At 40.0% G+C, this 22,129-nt stretch overlaps 1 protein-coding gene across 3 annotated transcripts in view; it reads right to left on the bottom strand.

Moving 5' to 3' along the window:
- ENPP3 (ectonucleotide pyrophosphatase/phosphodiesterase 3) overlaps positions 1 to 22,129 on the bottom strand; it is a 91,978-nt gene that overhangs the window by 31,609 nt on the left and 38,240 nt on the right. For all 3 annotated transcript variants that reach the window (XM_035296727.3, XM_054254437.2, XM_054254438.2), the window contains 7 exons: positions 21,710 to 21,819; positions 20,118 to 20,183; positions 18,987 to 19,059; positions 16,120 to 16,228; positions 13,978 to 14,109; positions 13,563 to 13,594; positions 5,210 to 5,337 (listed from right to left, as the gene is read on the bottom strand). In XM_035296727.3, the coding sequence (XP_035152618.2) occupies positions 5,210 to 5,337; positions 13,563 to 13,594; positions 13,978 to 14,109; positions 16,120 to 16,228; positions 18,987 to 19,059; positions 20,118 to 20,183; positions 21,710 to 21,819 (650 nt within the window). The remainder of the gene's footprint in view (positions 1 to 5,209; positions 5,338 to 13,562; positions 13,595 to 13,977; positions 14,110 to 16,119; positions 16,229 to 18,986; positions 19,060 to 20,117; positions 20,184 to 21,709; positions 21,820 to 22,129) is intronic.

Here is a 22,129-nt window from a genome sequence, read left to right as displayed (position 1 = left end):
GGAATTTGCTCTCTAACTGTTCATGTCTTCTGATCATTAAATTGGCTCTGGAAGTTACATATGGAACAACAGTAGCTGGCACTTGGAAAATGAGTTGATTTTATCTGTCATAATTTTGCTCAACTTCCAAGTCCTGTATGAAATATTTTGGAACAAATTCTCCATTATCTTCCCCATGTCTAATTAACACAGTTGAAATCAAGGTGGGGTTCTCTACCGCAGCTGGGTAATGACACAGGTGGGAGATGAGCAAGGCCTCTCTCCTGATGCCAGATCAGTTGCCAAGCCCTGGCTTCCTGTGCGTTTCTCTCCTGTTTGTTCTTTCCTTTCCTCTTTTACTGCCACCATATTTTTTAAGACAGAGTCTCACTGCCCATCCTGGAGTGCAATGGTGTGATCCTGGCTCACTGCAAGCTCCGCCTCCCAGGTTCAAGCGATTCTCCTGCCTCAGCCTCCTGAGGAGCTGGGATTACAGGCGCCTGCCACCACGCCTGACTGATTTTTATATTTTTAGTAGAGACGAGGTTTCACCATGTTGGCCAGGCTGGTCTCAAACTCCTGACCTTAGGTGATTCACCCACCTCAACCTCCCAAAGTACTGGGATTATAGGCGTGAGCCACCACACCTGGCCTACTGCCACCATTCTAAGCTGGATCCTCATTACCTCTGACCTAAACAAGTTCCCGATAGATCATCCTGCCTTCAGAACTTCTGAATCTTCCCTCTCAGACACACACGCTCACACACACACACACACACACACACACACCTAATCTTATTTAACATTGCTGGAAATAAAAGCCCATGTTTTAATGAGAACAAACGTAGGACTGAATACGATAAAAGCAAGACTATCCTAAGAACTATGGCTTCTCAGTGAACCATAATACCTTCCCAGTGGTACACTCCAACCAGTTTCACCATCCCCCTAGCTTCATGGGCTCCCCTGGGGCTGCTATCATGCCCAAGAATGGGCCACTACATAGCTTTCTAACAAGTTTTCCTGTTTCACACTATACTAGGGGTCCCCAAACTGTGGGCCATGGACCGGTACCTGCCTGTGGCCTGTAAGGAACCAGGCCCATACAGCAGGAGGTGAGTGGTAGGCCAGTGAGCATTACCACCTGAGCTCCATCTCCTGTGAGATCAGCAGTGGCATTAGATTCTCATAGAAGCATGAACCCTATTGTGAACTACACATGCAAGGAATATAAGTTGTGTGCTCCTTCTGAGAATCTAATGATGATCTCCCATTGCCCCCATATAGGATCATCCAGTTGCAGGAAAACAAGTTCAGAGCTCCCATAGATTCTATAGTATGGCAAGTTGTATATTTATTTCATTATATATTACAATGTAATAATAACAGAAATAAAGTGCACAATAAATGTCATGTGCTTGAATCATTCTGAAACCATCCCTCCTTCCCACCTCATCCCTGGAAAAACTGTCTTCCATGAAACCAGTCCCTGGTGTCAAAAGGGTTGGGGACCACTGCACTAGACCATCCTAGTTCATGTAGCACCTCAAAGGAACTCTCCAGAAACAAATATCATTATATTCACCTCAAGCCACCTATATCTATCAACGGCCTACTTTCTTTGAGATCAAAGTCACGCTCCTTAGTCATTTCAGATAAGGTCCTTCATACACATGAAGGCTTCATGCACTCAGTGCTCCAGAAATACAGAACTACTTGCAACTGCTGAAAGCTAGTTCTTCCATTTGGAAATCTACCTCCTTCTCCTTACCCTTCCTTTTTCTAGAGCGGCTGCTCACTTTAAAAAGGTGCTGAGGCCAGGTGCGATGGCTGATGCCTGTAATTCCAGAACTTTGGGAAGCCGAAGTGGGTGGATCACAAGATCAAGAGATCGAGACTATCATAGCCAACATGGTGAAACTCCATCTCTACTAAAAATACAAAAATTAGCTGGGTATGCTGGTGCGTGCCTGTAATCCCAGCTACTCGGGAGGCTGAGGCAGGAGAATGGCTTGAACCCAGGGGTCAGAGATTGCAGTGAGCCAAGAACATACCACTGCACTCCAGCCTGGCAACAGAGCAAGAATCCATCTCAAAAAAAACAAAAAACAAAAAAACAGAAGGTGCCTTTTGGCAGTGTTCAAGCCTTGGCAAGCAGATGGTACTCTTGGAAAAAAAAAAAAACCAAACAGGTCCCCTTCCTCTTGCCATTGCAGCCCCATTAAGGCTTGGTGAGCTAAGCAAAGATTCGCTCTCCACTCCCACTCACCTTGTTGGCAGGATGCCACTGTAAAACGTGCAGACTGCACAGCGCAGACCTGGCAATATGTATAGCAATATATATCCTATCCCATCATGAGTCTTCCAAACCCCGATCAGCAACCACCCCTATCAGGAAGCATTGTCTGATGCTACTTGACATTCGCACCTGGGTCTGTAATTTTTGCTTACTTGAGTCTTGTATTTGGTTCTAGTGTAGTACTTATCCCACCTGATTATCACTGTTATCTTCCTACCTGGACAAAATCCTTTGCTTGGGCACTTTGTTGGTTATCTCTAGTTCTTAAACAGGTACCTGAATGTATTTGTTGGTTGCTGTTCCAAAATGAAAAGCTAAAATTCACATTGTTTTGAAAAAGCACCTTAGAGGAGCGGGGCTGGACAAAAGAAAAAAGAAGCACTTTAATAAGACTTCTACTACATCAAAACATTAGGTTTCCCCAAATTAGTAAAATCTAACACATTTTAGGCAAAATAAAGATGAAGATAATGATGAAAATAGAGTATACAAACTGTTGAAATTTGTTATAATTGTGCAAAGGGGATCTAGTCTAATTATCAAATAATGCATATTATTACTAAAGATGATGTACTTTCACTAGAAAATAAGCAGCCAGAGGCTTGTGTTTTAAGAGTTGGAGAGAGAGTGAACCCAGGATTTTATCAGATTAGATGCTTCACTTGCTCTCTTGTTTAGGCTGTATTCCAAATTTCCTTTGATGTAAGTAAGTTTACTTTGTATGTTAATGGAAAGAAGATAATAAAACTAGGCTAATCTTGTGTTACACATGAGGAAAATGAGACTCTAAGATATTAATTTTTCCAAGTTCCCACAACCTAGCTAGGTGGGGAGCTCAGCCTTGAACTATTGGGCTACAGCTCTTTTAACATTTCAGTGCTGGTTTTTAAAAGAACAAACAGCTCATTTGAGATTGGGTATTAATGCATGATACCCAGAGGTATGTGGGTGGCTGAACTCTCACTTTATAGCCCTTTCTCATTCTGTACCAGTGACCTAATTTCTTTGGTCTCAGACTCTTAACAGTAAATACTTGGAGAACATATCCCCATTTAAATATATATTTGTTTATTTATTACATACCTAAATTACTAAAAATTGTGCATATTTACTATTAGAGCTTAATTTGGTTCACATATTTAAGGAAAATACTTTCTAGAAAATGTCCTGAGCCACAGCACAGCTGACCATCTATACAAAGGGCTAATAAACTTCGATCCCAAAGAGAGGAGTCAGTGCCATCTAGTGAACTAGTGTGAAACTGCACTCTCCGGAAGAGCAGGAGTTTCCAGGTAGTTTTGTAGAACAGGCTTAGGCAAATCCCCAGTTCCTTATCCCTTGAGGAAAATTGAGGAGCCTAATTCCCTTCTCCCTTGTCCCTTGTCTTCTTGCATCTTTTCCTTTTCCTTTTCCTCTTTCCTTCCCTTCCCCTTCCTCTTCCCCTCCCCTTTCCTGCCCTCCCTTCCCTTCTTCCCGTCCTTTCATTTCCTTTCTTTCCTTCCTTCCTTTTTTTTTTTGATGGAATCGTGATCTGTTGCCCAGGCAGGAGTGCAGTGGTACAATCTCGGCTCACTGTAACCTCCGCCTCCCAGATTCAAGCAATTCTCCTGCCTCAGCCTCCTGAGTAGCTGGGATTACAGGCACCCACCGTGATGCCCAGCTAATTTTTGTATTTTTAGTAGAGATGGTGTTTCACTATGTTGTCTAGGCTGCTCTCGAACCCTGGCCTCAAGTGATCTGCCTGCATCAGCCTCCCAAAGTGTCATCTCCTTTTCCTTGTCAAACATATGTCTTAGCCACTGTATTGCCATTGTCATTCTATCCCCTTGGCATTATATTTATACATATTAAATAGGCCAGAAAATGCCATAAAGTCCAAATACTTTTTATATCTACTTAGGCATGAGGAAAAAAATGCTGGTATGAAATACACAAATAGGGATGATCAGTTTGGCTATCACAAAGTGTATGTTTATTTGTTTGGTGGCTTATTTTCAGTTTTCTCCACTGTAATACATGCCCCATGAGAGCAGGAATCAGGTCTGTATCTCAAATGTCTAGAATGGGGCCTGGCACATACATGGCAAGCATACAATAAAATGTTGTTGAATCAATGAATTCATTGGTTATTTAAGATGGAGTGAGTCATAATGGTTTTTGTTTTCTCTAAGCACATTTATATTTTTGCAAACGTTCAATAATCAACAAAAATTACAATTAGAAAGAGAAATAAGAAATAAGTGTTATAACAAATTCATTAGCTTGGTCTTATAGCTGTATATGTGCTCTTTCATAACAACCACAAAGATGACAAAGGTCTTAAAGAGTTTGGGAGGTCGAGGCGGGCAGATCACCTCAGGCTGGAAGTTCAAGACCAGGCTGACCAACATGGAGAAAGCTCATTTCTACTAAAAACACAAAAAATTAGCCAGGCTCAGTGGCGTGTGCCTGTAATTCCAGCTACTCAGGAGGCTGAGAAGAATGGCTTGCCCAGGAGGCGGAGGTAGCAGTGAGCAGAGATTGTGCCATTGCACTCCAGCCTGGGCAATAAGAATGAAATACTGTCTCAAAACAAGAGTTGTCTAATCAATCACTCACTATCAGGCTGAAAAACAATGGATGCCATCTGCCTGCTGCCTTAATGGACACCACAATGGGGATAGGAAGGTACTGGCACTTACAGTCTCCAGACACAATCTTAGCCTTACTCCTCATTCTTACCTATTTTGTGAAGATAAGAATGCTAACATCAGCAATCTAATAACAATAACTTCAAATGCAGAAGTGCTAAATAGCATGCAAAAGGTCAAGAAAATGTCAATGCTCAAGAAAATTCACAGTGATGATAATAGCAGGGTAAGGTTAAGTAGACTAACAATGACAGATGGTTGTTTAAGGCATTACAAGATAAGTAAACAGATACACGAACCTCACAGCCAGCCACTGTCGATCCACAAAGAGATGAACTTTGTCTATTCTGACATTTTTGGCATAGTGTAGTCGCTTTGGCAAATCAGGAGTCAAATAGGGTTTGAAATGCTGATCTGGTTTTTGGCACTGAAAAATGAGTAATTATTTACTTGTGATACATAAGATACGCAAATTAATTCTAAAATTTCATCTTCTAAGTCAATTTATGAAGCACCTTTCAAAAGTAAGGGGATTTAAGCTTGGCTAATACAATAAGAATATTAAACCTATTATCAATGTGGTCAGATTCCTTAGTTATTACTTTTATTGTTGAAAGGATAATCAGGTTGCAATTAAAAATTCTGATTTAAATTGTGAGTTAATGTTTTCAGTTTTTATTCTTATATATTATAACTATATAATATATAATATATATACATAACCACAATAAATTACTCTCTTTTTTAACAGAAAATGGACAGAAGTCTAGATTTAGAGTGACGACAACAACTTCTGAGTCTCAATTACATATAAAAATATATACCTTATTAGTAGATATGAGTAAAAAATTAAAAATTAGTTTAATGGCATCAAAAAGTCCTTTCCAACAGACTCAATTTATCTTTTAAATAACCTACATTTGCTTAGTTTTCCAATCAAGTCAATGGCTTTTGAAACCTATTATAGTCTCCCTATTTGTGAAAAATCCGTGGATTCCTTACAAATTGGAGTAAAATTTTGTTTCTTTAATAATTATGACTGTAACTATATGGCACATTTTAAAACTATAGAAGTGTAGATTACATTGATATCCAGTTGTGTAAAAAAAATCAGAAGCAGAACTAAAAAGGAACTTTCCTCATGACTGTTTTGAGAAACCAGAAAAAACATAAACAAAGGAAATGAAATTTTTTCTACTTTCTCATTTTCTCATTTATTTTAAACCACAATATCTCATAGATATTAACAAGTGTGAGGGGGCCGGGGGTGGTGGTTCACACCTGTAATCCCAGCACTTTGGGAGGCCGAGGCGGGTGGATCACGAGGTCAAGAGATCAAGACCATCCTGGTTAACATGGTGAAACCCCGTCTCTACTAAAAATACAAAAATTAGCTGGGCATGGTGGTGCGTGCCTGTAATCCCAGCTACTTGAGAGGCTGAGGCAGGAGAATTGCCTGAACCTAGGAGGCGGAGGTTGCAGTGAGCCGAGAATACGCCATTGCACTCCAGCCTGGGTAACAAGAGTGAAACTTCATCTCAAAAAAAAAAAAAAAAAAGATATTAACAAGTGTGTGTCACTATTGTCTCAGTTTAGATAAGAAAAATAAGAGAAACTATAAAACACATAATTTACACAAACAAAATATAGGAAATAGGAGAGCAAGGTGAGTTTGTAGAATGAAAGAGGAAAACAAAAGTATATATTGCACACGTTTTGCCAGTTTTTTTCTTGCCTATTTTGGTATATTTTCCAGGCTTCTTATGCTTCTCCTGTTTTATTTATCACTACTTCTTTCTTCAGCCAGTATTTTTGTAACTTCCAGGCAGGCACATGGTGGCAGCTGCTGAGTATGCAGCTTCCCCCAAGGTGCGAGGGACTAACTACAACTTGTCCCTGTGTGTGATCCATCACACTTCCCTGTAGCCAGAGGAAATCTAGAGAAAACTGAAGGCATGCTGCCTACCTACAAAGAAGCAGCAGTGATTCTGCCAGGCACAGTGCCTCACGCCTATAATCCCAGCACTTTGGGAAGCCGAGACGGGTGGATCATGAGGCCAGGAGTTCGATACCAGCCTGTCCAACATGGTGAAACCCCATCTGTACTTAAAATACAAAAATTAGCTGGGTGTGGTGGCAGGTGCCTGTAATCCCAGCTACTTGGGAGTCTGAGGCAGGAGAATCACTTGAACTCAGGAGGCCAAGGTTGTAGTGAGCCAAGATCGTGCCACTGCACCCCAGCCTGGGTGATAGAGCGAGACTTCATCTCAAAAGAAAAAAAAAGTACCAGTGATTCTTTGCATTTGAGAATTTGGAATGAAGTCTCCAGAGTTGGATACAATTTTTGCCTTTTTGTTTGTTTGTTTGAGACAGAGTCTTGATCTATCACCCAGGCTGGAGTACAGTGGCATGATCTCTGCTCACTGCAACCTCTGCCTCCCAGGTCAGGGGTTCTCCTGCCTCTCAGTCTCCAGAGTAGCTGGTATTACAGGGAGCTGCCACCTCACCTGGCTAAATTTTTTTTTTTTTTTCGAGGCAGAGTTTCGCTCTTGTTACTCAGGCTGGAGTGCTTCCTGGGTTCAGGCAATTCTGCCTCAGCCTCCTGAGTAGCTGGGATTACAGGCACGCACCATCATGCCCAGCTAAATTTTTTTGTATTTTTAGTAGAGACGGGATTTCACCATGTTGACCAGGATGGTCTCGATCTCTTGACCTCGTGGTCCACCCACCTCAGCCTCCCAAAGTGCTGGGATTACAGGCGTGAGCCACCGCGCCCGGCCCTAAATTTTTGTATTTTTAGTAGAGATGGGGTTTCACCATGTTGGCCAGGCTGGCCTCAAACTCGTAACTTCAAGTGATTTACCCGCCCCAGCCTCCCAAAGTGCTGGGATTACAGGCATGAACCACTGCATCTGGTCTAGTTTTTGACATTTTATCTCAGAAACAGTTGGTAGTGATGTCTCTCATAGTCAGAGCGCTGTCTCATGCAGTCAGAGTGCTGTGGAACTTAAAACGTTGCCACTTCATGCTTGGTTATGTCTGTCCAAAATAAGCTCAATATAGGCCCACAGAACAGCACCGCTGGGAATACTATGCTACCATATGAAATATTTTCCTGGAAAGGGTGGACTATGTGAGATGGTAGTCCATTTCTTTGGGGCTCTGTAGCTCCAAGCCCAGTCCGTATCTGTGATGCCATGCAATGCATTTCCAAAGCCCGCAGTACCTAATCCCCTTGCACCACTGGGATTGTTAGAGATTTGCCCTTCCTCACCAACAGAGTTTCTGCTATAGGGATCAAGAGGTGATGAAGCAAAAAGAAAACAGTATGTGGATTTAGAGAGGCCACGTGTTGCTAATTCTTAACTATGCATTCACTCAGCATGAACACATTGCATGTATACACTTTACCAGAAGGGGGGGCAAGAATTCTACAGTGTTTACTCAAGATCAGCATACTAAAAGGTATTGAGAGGAAAATAGTGATCATCACTCTTCTGCTCTAATGGTCATTCTACTTGAAACTTGCAGTGGGTCCCAGATTATATTAACCACTCTTTGCTCAGGGTTTATCTTCAGTCCTTCACACTCCATCCTCAGAGATTGTACTCCACAGGCACACTTTGGAGATATTTTGGACTCAGTTCCAGATCACCGCAATAAAGCAAGTTGTATCAATTGGTTTCCCAATGCACATAAAAGTCATGTTTACGCTACATTGTAATCTTTTAAGTGTGCAACAGCATTATGTCTAAAAAGTACATACCTGAATTTAAAAATACTTAATTGCTAAAAATGCCAGTGATCCTCTGAGCCTTCAGTGAATTGTCATCTTTTTGCTGGTAGAAGATCTTGCTTCAATGTTGAAGGCTGTTGACTCATCAAAATGGTGGTTGCTGAAGGCTGGGGTGGCGGTGGGAATTTCTTAAAATGACACAACAATGAGGTTCTCTGCATCAATGGACTCCGCCTTTGACAAAGTAGTCCTCTATAGCATGTGAAACCCGTTTTACAGTATTTTACCCATGGTAGAACTTCCTTCAAATTGGAGTCAATCCTCTCAAGTCCTCTCAAAGCTGCTGCTGTATCCACCACGTTTATGGAATATTTTAAATCCTTTGTTTTCTTTTCGGCAGTGTTGACAGCATCTTCACAGGGTTAGATTCCATCTCAAGAAACCACCTTCTTTGCTCATCCCTAAGAAGAAACTCTTCTTCTGTTCAAGCTGGATCGTGAGATTGCAGCAATTCAGTCACAGCTTCAGGCCCACTCCTAATTCTAATTCTCTTGCTACTTTGACCACAACTGCAGTTACTTCCTCTACTGAAGTCAGGAACCCCTCAAAGTTGTCCAGGAAGGTTGGAATCAACTTCTTCCAAACTCCTATTAATGCTGACATTTTGACGTCCCACAAATCACACATGATTTTAATGGTATCTAGAAAGGTGAAATTATTTCCAGAAGGTTTTCAATTTATAATATTTCGCTCAAATCAATCAGAGGAATAATTATTTATGACAGCTATAGTCTTATGAAATGGATTTCTTAAAGAATAAGACTTGAGAGTTAAAATCGCTCCTTGATCCATGGCCTGCAGAATAGATGCTGTGTTCACAGACATGAAAACATCCATCTCCTTGTACATCTCCTTCACAGCTCTTGGGTGACCAGGTACATTCTCAACAAGCAGCAATCTTTTGAAAGGAATCTTTTTTTTTTCTGAGCAGAAAGTCTCAACAGTGAGTTTAAAATATTCAGTAAACCATGCTGCAAACGGATGAGCTGTCATCCAGGCTTCGTCATTCCATTTACAGAGCGCAGGTAGAGTCGATTTAGCCTAATTCCTAAGGGCCCTAGGATTTTCAGAATGGTATACGAGCATTGGCTTCAACGTCAAGTCACCACCTGCATTAGCCCCTAATAAAAGAGTCTGCCTGTCCTTTGAAAGTTTTGAAGCCAACCATTGACTTTTCTTCACTAGCTAGGAAAATCCTGGATGGCATCTTCTTCCAGTGGAAGGCTGGTTCCTCTACAATTGAAAATACGTTGTTTAGTGTGGCCATTATCATCGGTGATCTTAGCTAGATATTCAGGATAACTTTTTGCAGCCTCTATGTCATCACAAATACTTGCTGCTTCACGTTGCACTTTTATGTTATGGAGAAGACTTCTTTTTTTTAGACAATGTCTCAGTCTTTCACTCAGTTTGGAGTGCAGTGGCACAATCTCAGCTCACTGCAACTTCCGCCTTCCGGATTCAAGCAATTCTCCTGCCTCAGCCTCCCAAGTAGCTGGAATTACAGGCACCCATCACCATACCCAGTTAAGTTTTTTTTGTATTTTTAGTAGAGACAGGGTTTCACCATGTTGGCCAGGATGGTCTCGAACTCCTAACCTCTAGTGATCTATCTGCCTCAGCCTCCCAAAGTGCTAGGATTACAGACGTGAGCCACTGTGCCTGGCCAGGAGGCTTCTTTTCTTAAACATCAGAAACCTCTGCTAGCTTTAAACTTTTCCTCGGCAACTTCTTCACCTGCACAGCCTTCATAAAATTGAAGAGGGAGTTAGGGTCTAGCTCTGAATTCGCCTTTGGCTTAAAAGATAGTTGTGGCTGTTTGATCTTCTATCCGGACCAGAAAACCGTTTTAAAACTTTCTCCACGTCAGCAGTGAGGCTGCTTCACTTTCTTATCATTTATGTGTTCACCAGAATAGCACTTCTCATTTCCTGCAAAAACTTTTCCTTTGCGTTAACAATTTGTCTAATTGGTGCAACAGGTGTAGCTTTCGGTCCATCTCAACTTTCGACATGCCTTCCTCATTAAGCTTAATCATTTCTAGCTTTTGATTTAAAATGAGAAATGTTTAACTAGTCCTTTTACTTTAACGTTTAGAAGCCATTGTAGCATTACTAATTGGCCTAATTTTAATATTGTTATGTCTCAAGGAATAGAGAGTACAGAAGACAGGAGGAGATAGGGAACAGCCAGTTTGTGGCGCAATCAGCACACACATAACATTTATCTGTTAAATTTGTCATCTTCTATGGGTAGGGCTCATGGTGCCCCAAAACAATTACAATAGTAACATCAAAGATAACTGATCACAGATCACCAGAGCCTATATAATAATAATGAAAATTTTGAAATATTGTGAGAATTAACAAGAGGTGACACAGAGACATGAAGTGGGCACATGCTGTTGAAAAAATGGTTCTGAATAGACGTGCTCAATACAGAGTTGCCACAAAACCTTCAATTTGTAAAAAATGCAATATCTGCAAAGCACAATGCAGTGAAGCACAATAAACCAAGGTAAGCCTGTAACTGCATACCTCCTGTACTCAAATAGTTACAGTTGCATTGCAAACAATAGTGAACTCATTAATTTCATGTAATAGATACATATTTGTGAATATACTTAAAATATGTAACTATAAAAACTATTCCACTGTGATTTTGTTTGCATTTTTCTGAGAATTAATGAAGCTGAGTATTTTTTCACGTTTGCTGGCCACTTATATGTCTTCTTTTGAGAAGTGTCTGTTCGTGTCTTTTGCCCACTTTTTAATGTGGTTATTTGTTTTTCGCTTGTTGATTTGTTTTAATTTCCTGTAGATTCTGGATATTAGGCCTTCGCTGGATGTGTAGTTTGTGACTATCTTCTCCCATTCTATAGGCTTTCTGTTGGCTCTGTTGATAGTTTCTTTGGCTATGCAGAAAGAAGCTCTTATTTTAATTAGGTCTCATCTGTCTAATTTTTGCTTTGTTGCAATTGGTTTTAGAGACTTAGCCAAAAATTATTTGCCAAGGCCCATGTCAAGAAGAATATTTCCTACATTGCCTTCCAGGATTTTTACAGTTTGAGGTCTTACATTTAAATCTTTAATCCATTTTGAGTTAATTTTTGTATATGGCAAAAGGTAGGAGTCCAGTTTCAATCTTCATGTGTCTGGGTAGTTATCCCAGCACCATTTATTAAATAAGGAGTCCTTTCCCATTGCTTGTATTTGTCAGCAAATTGAAACCACAATGAGATACCATCTCACACTAGTGAGAATGGCCACCACTAAAAGTCAAAACATAATAGATGCTGGTGAGGCTGGAGAGAAAAGGAACACTTATATACTGTTGGTGGAAGTGTAAATTAGTCCAGCCACTGTGGAAAGCAGTCTAGAGATTTCTCAAAGATACCCAGCAATCCCATTACTGGACATATACACCCACCACCCCCCACAAAGGAAACCATTCTACCAAAAAGACACATACACTCATGTTTATTGCTGCACTATTCACAGTACAAAGACATGGAATCAACCCAGGTGCTCAACAATGGTAGACTGGATAAAGAAAATGTGGTACATATACATTGTGGAATACTATGCAGCCATAAAAAGAAAGAAATCATGTCCTTTGCAGCACCATGAATGGAGCTAAAGGCCATAATCCCAAGCAAATTAATGCAGGAACAAAAAAACAAATACCGCATGTTCTCACTTATAAGTAGGATCTAAACGTTGAACACACATGAACATAAGTACGGGACAATATACTCTGTGAACTACTAGAGGGCAGAGGGGTTGGGTAGGTTTAAAAAACTACTTATTGAATACAATGCTCACTACCAGAATGATAGGATCCATATTCCAAACCTCAGATTCACACAATATTCCCATGTAACAAATCTGTACATATACCCTCTGTATCTAAAATGAAAGTTGATTTTTTTTAAAAGTTAATAAAAACAAACATAGGCTGTGTGTGGTGGTTCACGCCTGTAATCCCAGCACTTTGGGAAGCCGAGGCGAGTGGATCACAAAGTCAAGAGATCGTGACTATCCTGGCCAACATGGTGAAAACCTGTCTCTACTAAAAATACAACAATTAGCTGGGCATGATGGTGCATGCCAGTAGTTCCAGCTACTTAGGAGGCTGAGGCAGGAGAATGGCTTGAACCCAGGAGGAAGATGTTGTAGTGAGCTGAGATTATACCACTCCACTCCAACCTGGTGACAGAGACTCCTTCTCAAAAAAAATGCAAAAAAAAAAAAAAAAAAAAAAGCCCAGCAAACATTGTAAAGGTAAAATAAATATAAATAAATAAATAAAACTATTATAGAAGACCATTCCAGGTCTTTCCAGGAGTAGTAAATTACACTTTCAAAAATATTGCTTTAAGATAACCAGAAGTTTCTCTACTCATTCACTTAAAATTTGGGACGTGGGAACCAATCAAAAGCAGTTGCAATTACTCTTAGTGGGTAAAGAGATTATCTTTTTGATTTGTAAAAAAAAGATCTGTGAGAGGTGTAATTCACTCTCCTCTTATATTAGTCACACAAAAAACGAGAAAGATGATGCTACCTGAAGCTCAATAAGGCAACGCTTTTGAATGGGACATTAGCCCTTTCAATATACACCAGGATTTAGTGCTGCTATTACTGCAAACTTATTTCTGTGGATGTGTCAGCTCCAAAATGAAAACAACTAATATAAAAGCAACTAACATGCATATAAAATAATGTTGATGGAAAGTTTAAAAAATAAATTCCAAGTAGCTTAGACTTAGAAAAGTAGAATATGAATTTCTCAAAACCCAGATTAAAGTCATTGCATTAGCTTAAATATATGTATTAAGAATATTGTATACTTACACTGAGGTTTCTAACAATTTCTTCAGAATTAACTGTTTCAAAAGAAAAAGACATAAATGACATTACAATTGATACTGAACAATTACAAAGAATGTGAACTACTTGAATTTCACACATTCATTTATTAATAACTATGATCTGATATAATTAGATTAAAAATTATTTCAAGCAAAGAATTATTTTAGCATTTAGAACAGAGTAGGATATATTTCAACCTAACAATATTAGATATTACCATAGACTTTATAGACTATACTTAAGCATGGGAATTTCACACTTATTTCCGTGTGGTCTTCTCAAGGAGTAAGCAGTCAGCAGAGGGTCTGATAAACCCAACATCCTCTCAGAATTAGGGGACTATGGTTATTCATTTTCAGTTTTACCCTTTTTTTCATATAGATGCCTTCATACTTACAACTAAAAAAGTCATGAGGTATATTACGAGCCCGGATGCGGGGGGCCGGCCCTTCGTACATGTAGAAGAAGTTTATTCTTGGAAAATAATCAGTCATGTATTCCATCTGGTTACAATAAGTTTGGTCCATTCCTGAATCAAAAAATAATCATAATAATCCACTGAACGTATACAAATGGCAACGATTGATTTCTGTCCTATTTGATTTCTGTCAAATAGAAGACATTTTATGTTACAGCTCTCAAACCAAGTTTCACTGAGAATTTGTGCAATTCACCCTATTACTTCACTCTGGCAGAAAATTGTGGCAGTAGAAAACGGCCATATTTGAGGGAAGAACGGATGGGAATTATAAACAGATCATTTATTCAATGTATAATAGATTAATGGAAGTAATTTCAAGAAGAAAATCCTCTGTAGGAGGCTAATTAAAGCTTTAAAATATCTGATTTGTATGTAAGAAAACATAATACATTTTTAAATCTAAAAAGCAAGATGGGCTTTTATAGGTCAATACACTAAGAGAATAAAGTTTCAAAAATAATTACTTTTAAAAGTACATTATTCAGGCTGTGCTCTGTGGCACACACCTGTAATCCTAACACTTTGGGAGGCCAAGGTGGGCAGATCACTTGAAGACAGGAGATTGAGACCAGCTTGGCCAACATGGTAAGCCCCGTCTCTACCAAAAAATTAAAAAATTAGCCAGGTGTGGTGGTGTGCACCTGAGGTCTCAGCTTCTCGGGAGGCTTAGGCACAAGAATCATTTGAACTTTGAAGGTGGAGGTTGTAGTGAGCCAAGATCATGCCACTACACTCCAGCCTACGTAACAGAGCAAGACTCCGTCTCAAAACAAAAGTACAAAGTAATTTAAATTTATATAAGGAGTATGTGCTATAAAAAGATTTGGTAGTTAATCTTTTTTATTTGAAAATTCTTCAGACTTCATATACATTTTTATTTTTTTTGGGAGACAGAGTCTTGCTCTGCAGCCCCAGCTGGAGTGGAATGGTGTGATCTTACATCACTGCAGCCTCCGCCTTCTGGGTTCAAGCAATTCTCCTGTCTTAGCCTCCTGAGTAGCTGGGACTACAGGTGTGTGCCACCATATCCAGCTAATTTTGTATTTTTAGTAGAGACAGGGTTTCACCATGTTGGCCAGGCTGGTCTCGAACTCCTGACCTCAGGTGATCCACCTGCCTCAGTCTCCCAAAGTGCTGGGATTACAGGCATGAGCCATGGTGCCTGGCTTGCATATACATTTTTATTTTAATTAATTTATTTGAACAAAATGTACTTAAACAGGTTTATCTTTAATTTTAAAAAGATAGGGCAAAGTGTTAGGGAAACATCTTAGAAATTTTAAAAATACGTTTCTATGTTTATCATTATCTGGATGCTCTAAAATATGAACAAAAGTTCTGCAGACACACTCTTTTTCCTCCTCATGCCTCATGGCTGGTCCCAGATACTGGGATTGACTTTAAATGCTGTTCTCAAGAAGGCAATTTGACCACCCTAGCTAGGAAGGATCTACTCCATATCTAGGCAAATACCTAGCATTGAGTAGACACTTAGAAAATATCTGTAGAATGAGCACATATATACTTCAAAACTGTTTGAATGTATTTTGTGTGAGGTGGGAAAGGATGTGCCCACTGTTTCAATGCCTTTAACATTCACGTTCATCAAAATCAATAGTTAACCTCAAGTAGAGAAATGTGAGGTGACACTAACTTTAAAGACAGAAAGCTATGAATAAACACACATCTATTTACATAACTAAAAAAAAAAAAAACACATGGTGTGGCAAAACTTGCCGATTACATGGCTGGAAAGAAGGCCCCAAAGCACTTCTTAGATTTTAATAACAACCCGGCCACATCCCTGTTAAATATCATTAACTCCACTTTTACAAAACATAGCATCTATGGGTAGGTTTCGGGGGTATTAGAATAATTAAACTAGAACACTTAATGTGGTCCTCTTTTCCTCACATCTATCACAGTTCATTCCTTGCTTCTTCAACAGACTTTAGGTCTGGAAGTAGAGACTTTAAAATATCACTCTTATTTGTGTATGATTCCTGAATTGATAAAATATAGTCAATGGCAAAATAAGAATTTGTTTAAAAAGCATACCGTGGTCAGCCAAAAGGATTATATTGACACAGTTGTGCAAGTTCCGCTGCTTCAGGCCTTCCATCAACATCCCGAAAGCACCATCTACTAACTGTAAGGCTTTAATTACCTAAAAAATAATGTGGAGTGAAGGTTGTTGTAACAAATTGTTTTAATTAGCCAAACTGTTATCTAATCGAGTAAAAATTAAACACCTCTCCTTCTCTGAAATGGCTGGTTTTGAAACAGAACATCAGAGCCCAGCACTAGCACCCATTCTACCACATTCATCAATTACCAATTCCCTAAATTTCTATAAACAGAAATCTAAACTGTGTTTCTTACAGAGGAAGATAAACTGCTGGCTAATAAATATGTGAAACCATGTTGAATGTCAACAAACACTATTCAACTGTAAAGATTTTCACAGTGATGCTTCATGTTAGAGAGACATGTGGAGAGATACTTCTGAGAGTCTAAGGGTCACACACATTCCAGAGGGTCATGTGACAATAGGTTACCAGAGAGTTAAAAAGAGCATCTGTCACCCAATAATTCTACTTCTTTTTTAAAGAAGTATTTGAGCATTTGTCCTAAGTCAACACTGTCTCTCCCCACTTTCTCTTGCTTCCTCCAGGTCACCTCCCTTATTACAGTGCTTCAATGCTTCTCATTGTACTTTTTCTAGCCTGTAAGGCCCTGCAAGGCCCTGCAGGATTTGGTGCCTGACTTCTTCTCTGGGCTTCCTCTTAGCCCTCTTCCCTGTTCCACAGTGCTGGAGACATTGGTGGGAGATAATCCTCATAGTTTGTCCAACAGCTCTGGCACAGCATAGCACAAATAAGGGTGAGCTGCTACTATTATTCTTAACATTATCACGTTGTCTACTTGCTGAGCCATCTAGCCATTTGTTTGTCAGACCATTTATTCATTATATATGTTCCTACAGTGTGCACAGCTCCTTCCTCAATAAGAGCATTTGTAAATTTTTTTTTTTTTTTTTTTGAGATGGAGTTTTTTTGCTCTTGTTGCCCAGGCTGGAGTGCAATGGCGCTATCTCGGCTCACCGCAACCTCTGCCTCCTGGGTTCAGGCAATTCTCCTGCCTCAGCCTCCTGAGTAGCTGGGATTACAGTCATGTGCCACCATGCCCAGCTAATTTTTTATATTTTTAGAAGAGATGGGGTTTCACCATGTTGACCAGGATGGTCTCGATCTCTTGACCTCATGATCCACCTGCCTCAGCCTCCCAAAGTGCTGGGATTACAGGCGTGAGCCACCGGACTAGCCCAAGCATTTGTAAATTTTATTTCCTTTTTGTCACTCAGAGGAGAGTCCCCTAAGCAGCCCAAATCTGCACCCTACTCTTGACTAGATTGAGACTGCCTAGATAGATATCTTGGGGGAAATTCTGATCTTTTCCTTTGCAGCACTTTTCAAAATTATACTTTAAATGAACTTGGGTTTTAAGCCAGAGCACTGGATGGAAAAAAAAAAGGAAATGGTGCCTGATCTTAAATCAGCTCCAGAGCTGCAACGAATGCAAATAGAGTGTCCCTTCTCAAGTGACAAATCATATCAAACATGGCTAACAGTTAAAATAGAAAAGACGGGGCGGGCCTGGTGACTCATGCCTGTAATCCCAGCACTTTGCGGGACTGAGGTGGGTGGATCACCTGAGGTCAGGAGTTCAAGACCAGCCTGACCAATATGGTGAAACCCTGTCTCTACTAAAAAGACAAAAATTAGCCGGGCGTGGTGGCTCATGCCTGTAATCCCAGCTACTTGGGAGGCTGAGCCAAGAGAATTGCTTGAACCTGGGACGTGGAAGTTGCAGTGAGCTGAAATTGTACCACTGTACTCCAGCCTGGGTGACAGAGCGAGACCACATCTCAAAAAAAAAAAAAAAAAAAGAAAGAAAAGAAGACATTAGATAGTTCACCGTTAGAGTAACCTGAAAAAGCATACAATTCTGTGATACAGTCTAGAGTAGAGCAGGAATACAACAGAGGCCCAAGGCTTAAAAGTGGTGAGGCTTGAATGAGACCCTATATTAGGATTCATTTTGGCCTAATAGGAAGGAAGGAAAAAATAAAAGGCTTTTCTGAGAAATGGCAAAGGCATGCTGCCAGAATAAATATGCTTGTGTTCCAGTTGAGGACAATTGTTAAGTGAGTTTCCATCAGGTGGGAAATGCCTTACTCATGGCAGCCTTTGCAATTTTCCATTGTGGGTCCAAGACAATTAGAGGCTTTAGTGAAGTTTAGAAGATAGAATGGCTTTTTTGTTGTTGTTGTTAAAAGCAATACTTAAGGACTATATTTGTGTAGTAAAATCATAACAGAATGGTCTAGATAATGAATAAACTTATATTAAAGAGTCCAATTCAACAATAATGGGAGCCTAGAAGGGAAATAACTCTGCCTGAGGCAGTAATATGTTAAGTCCAATTATCAGGAACTTATGAATGAACTGTGGGAGAGGAGACAGCTGGATATACCAGAATGGACTTGCAGGTGACTTAGCCTGAAACGCACCACATTAGTATGAGCTCGCTTGTATAGTATCTAGCGCCGATGTTTTCATTATATGCAACAACAGTGCCGCGTCTACGCATTCAATGAGGGTTTTTCAAATGATTCAAGATATAGTTAATAAGGCAGTTGTCCTTCTAGACTTTCAACCCTTTCATGGTTAAGAAGGCAGTTAACCATGGCATCCCTTTTATTCTTTTAACTGTTTTGACCTTCCTGTGTATGTATCAAATACGTGTATCCTTAGTAGAAATTAAAGAATACTATTTTGTTTTGTAGGTTAGAGTTAGATGAATTTACATTTAAAAACAACAACAACAACACACACACACACACACACACACACACAACTTACTCTGGCACTGACTGGTCCACCTGCATGTCCAGAAGAATCAGGTTCTTCAAAATACATGGTATAAAAACTGGGTCTAGGGGTAAAATTGAAACAAATATATTGCCAATTTGTAATAAATGTACAGGCTGGATTGGGGGATTTTGTAGATGGCGGGCTTGCTGGCTGTGGCCTTTTCTTTCTCTCTAACCTCCTCCTCTTTGTTCAGACCCTGTGGTTCTACTTGGCTCCAGCAAGGATAGGTCTCTTAACAGAAACAAGACCATCCCAGGTAGAGGTATTGGTACACCCCTGTTGTGAAACTCTGTTTTGTTCTTGCAGATAAGACCACTTTTGTTGTGCCCCAGTCCTTTCTGTTTCCTGGTTTTTGACTTTTTGCTGATTCTTGGTTCTGTCACACCACGTTCTTTCTTCTGGTGTCTGGTTTCTGATGTACTGTTTACCTGGAGCTCCTAGTTAGCCTTCTCTCACTCCAGTCTGTTGCCGTGGGCTTGATGGTGTACCTCTGGGTCTTTGAGTCAGACCTTATAACCGAGTGTCAGACCTGCTCCCAGTTCTGCTCCATTCCATATCTGGCTCTGGTTCTGTGATATTTGCCTCTGCTCTTTGGTACTGGCTCTATCTCTGCTGTTCAATAGTGTCAACTACGTTTTTGAAAACAGAAGTTACTAGCTCTCAGAAATAATTTCCTTTTTTTTTTGAGACAAGAGTCTCACTGTGTCACCCAGGCTAGAGGACAGTGGCATAACCATAGCTCACTGCAGCCTCAAACTCCTGGGCTCAAGTGATTCTCCCGCCTCAGCCTCCCAAGTAGCTAGGATTATAACTGTGAACCACCACGCCCAGCTAATTTCTTTACATTTTTTTAGAGACAGGGTCTCACTGTGTTGTCCAGTCTGGTCTGGGATTCCTGGGCCCAAGTGAGCCTCCTGCCTCAACCTCCCAAAGTGCTGGGATTAAAGGAGTGAAAGCCTCTGACCAGCCAGGAACAATTCATGAAAAGTGCCCATTAAAAGGCAATGCCATGTTGTTTCAAAAATAGCCCAAAAATTGCCATTTAAAGTAAAGAAATAACTTCATTTTTTAACCATGTAAATGCCACTATGCCAGCACTTTTCTGACACTAGACTTTACCTTTCAGCTTTGGGCAGGTCCAGCCATTTTAACAATGTAGAAATCCTCTTTTCATATGGAACACTTCTGAAAAAATAGGGTAGAAATAATCCTTTAAAATGAATCAAATCAAGAATAACTCCATTACATTCCTATTCAGAGAGGTTAATATCTTCAGCTATCCACTTTGTGTCCCTATATAATCACAATATTGAAAGGGATTAAGTAGGATTTCAAGGGATTTCTGTTCATAGATACACTTGCAGCACTATAAATGAAATGTAGATTGTTTTATTTCCCCCTCACCTTTCTCTCCTTTAGTTTTCCCAACTAAAATAAAAGACAAATGATTATGATCCATTCGCTCCATTTTAAAAACGTGTGCATATACATATGTTGAACCTCTATTGCTGGACACTATTTGTTCATTCAAAACAGAATTTATCAGTGAGAAAACCAAAGGTGACATTCTAGTGGAGGAAGACAAGTAACAAAAATAGACCTAATTTAAAAATAAATTATACAGTGTATTAAAAGGTGATAAATGCTATGGACAAAAAAAATCTAGAGCACAGTAACAGGGATGAAGGTGATTTGGAATTTTAAATCTTAGTGTAACTGGGGCAAGACAATATTGAGAAGGTAATTTTTCAATAGCGGCTGGAAGGCAGTAAAAGAGTAGGCATTCGGATCCATGAAGCAAATCATCTCAGGGAGGGTGAACAGCCAGTGCAACGTCCTGCAGCAGAAGCGAGCCTAGTAGATTGAAGCCCACCAAGGAGTTCAGAGTGAGCACCCCAGGGAGTAGCAGAAGATAAGGTCTGAGAGCTAAGCGAACAGCCGAGGTCATGCCACGTAGGGCTTTGTGGGCTTTTACTCTGAGTGACACAAGGAGCCATTGAAGTTTTTGGTGCAAAAGAATGCCATAATTGGACTTGCATTTAATTTAATAAATTTATTTATTTATTTGAGACAGATCTCGCTCTGTCGCCTAGGTTGGACTACAGGAGCCCCTGACCACAGCGCACTGCAACCTCTGTCTCCTGAGTTTAAACGATTCTCCTGCCTCAGCCTCTGGAGTAGCCAGGATTACAGGCAATGCGCCACCATGCCCAGCTAATTTTTGTGTTTTTAGTAGAGACGGGGTTTCACCATGTTGGCCAGGCTGGTCTCAAATTCCTGACCTCAAGTGATTAGCCAACCTCAGCCTCCCAAACTGTTGGGATTATAGGCATGAGCCACCCTATTCGGCCAGACTTGCATTTTAAAGGAATCCCTCTGGTGGGTGGGATGAGACTAGATTATAAAGGATAAGAAGCAGAGAAATGAGTAAAGAGGCAACTGCAATAGTACAGCCGAGAGATAATAGCTCAAACCAGAGTGGTAATTCTAGAGGTTATAAAAAGTTCTCAGGCTATGTAGATTTTTAATTAGAGCCAAAAGCATTTACTGAAAGACTGCTTGAGTGATATAGAGAAGAGGAATCAATGGTGACTCCCAAGATTTTTAGCTCAAACGACTGGATTAATAGAATTGCCACCAAGATTAAGATGAAAAAAAAAATCCTGATCATTTCTGCCTAGCTGGGAGAATATCTGGAAGTGCTTCACTACCCATTGTAAGGCAGGTATATGGAAGGAAAGGAGCCACTTATAGCCACTTCTGATCCGGGCCAAAAGTAGGTAGCAGCTTTTAAACCTTGATAGATTGCTGTCAGCCACATCTGTAAGAAGAGAAAATTTAGAATAAGTGAAACTCGATAATTACCTTGGGCAGGAATGGTGTACCTGCCTAGAAACTAAACAAGATTAATAGTTGCAGCATGTATTAAAATAGAAATTTAACCATTGTAGCAATTAAAAGATATAATTATCTAAGAATCTGCCTCAAAAATCAAAAACATAGCAAGGTACAAAGAAGCAAAATCATTTTTTTTTTAACTGGTAAAATTGGATGGTTCCTTTCTCCCTTTAAAAGAATTACAAAACAGAATGAGGAAAAACACTAACAATAATCTTTCTGAGTAATTTCTA

This window comes from Callithrix jacchus, chromosome 4 (genome assembly GCF_049354715.1).
Source record: "Callithrix jacchus isolate 240 chromosome 4, calJac240_pri, whole genome shotgun sequence".
Lineage (NCBI taxonomy): Eukaryota > Metazoa > Chordata > Mammalia > Primates > Cebidae > Callithrix > Callithrix jacchus.
The sequence above is the reverse complement of the archived record's forward strand: the minus strand, read 5'-3'. Positions and strand labels throughout refer to the sequence as shown.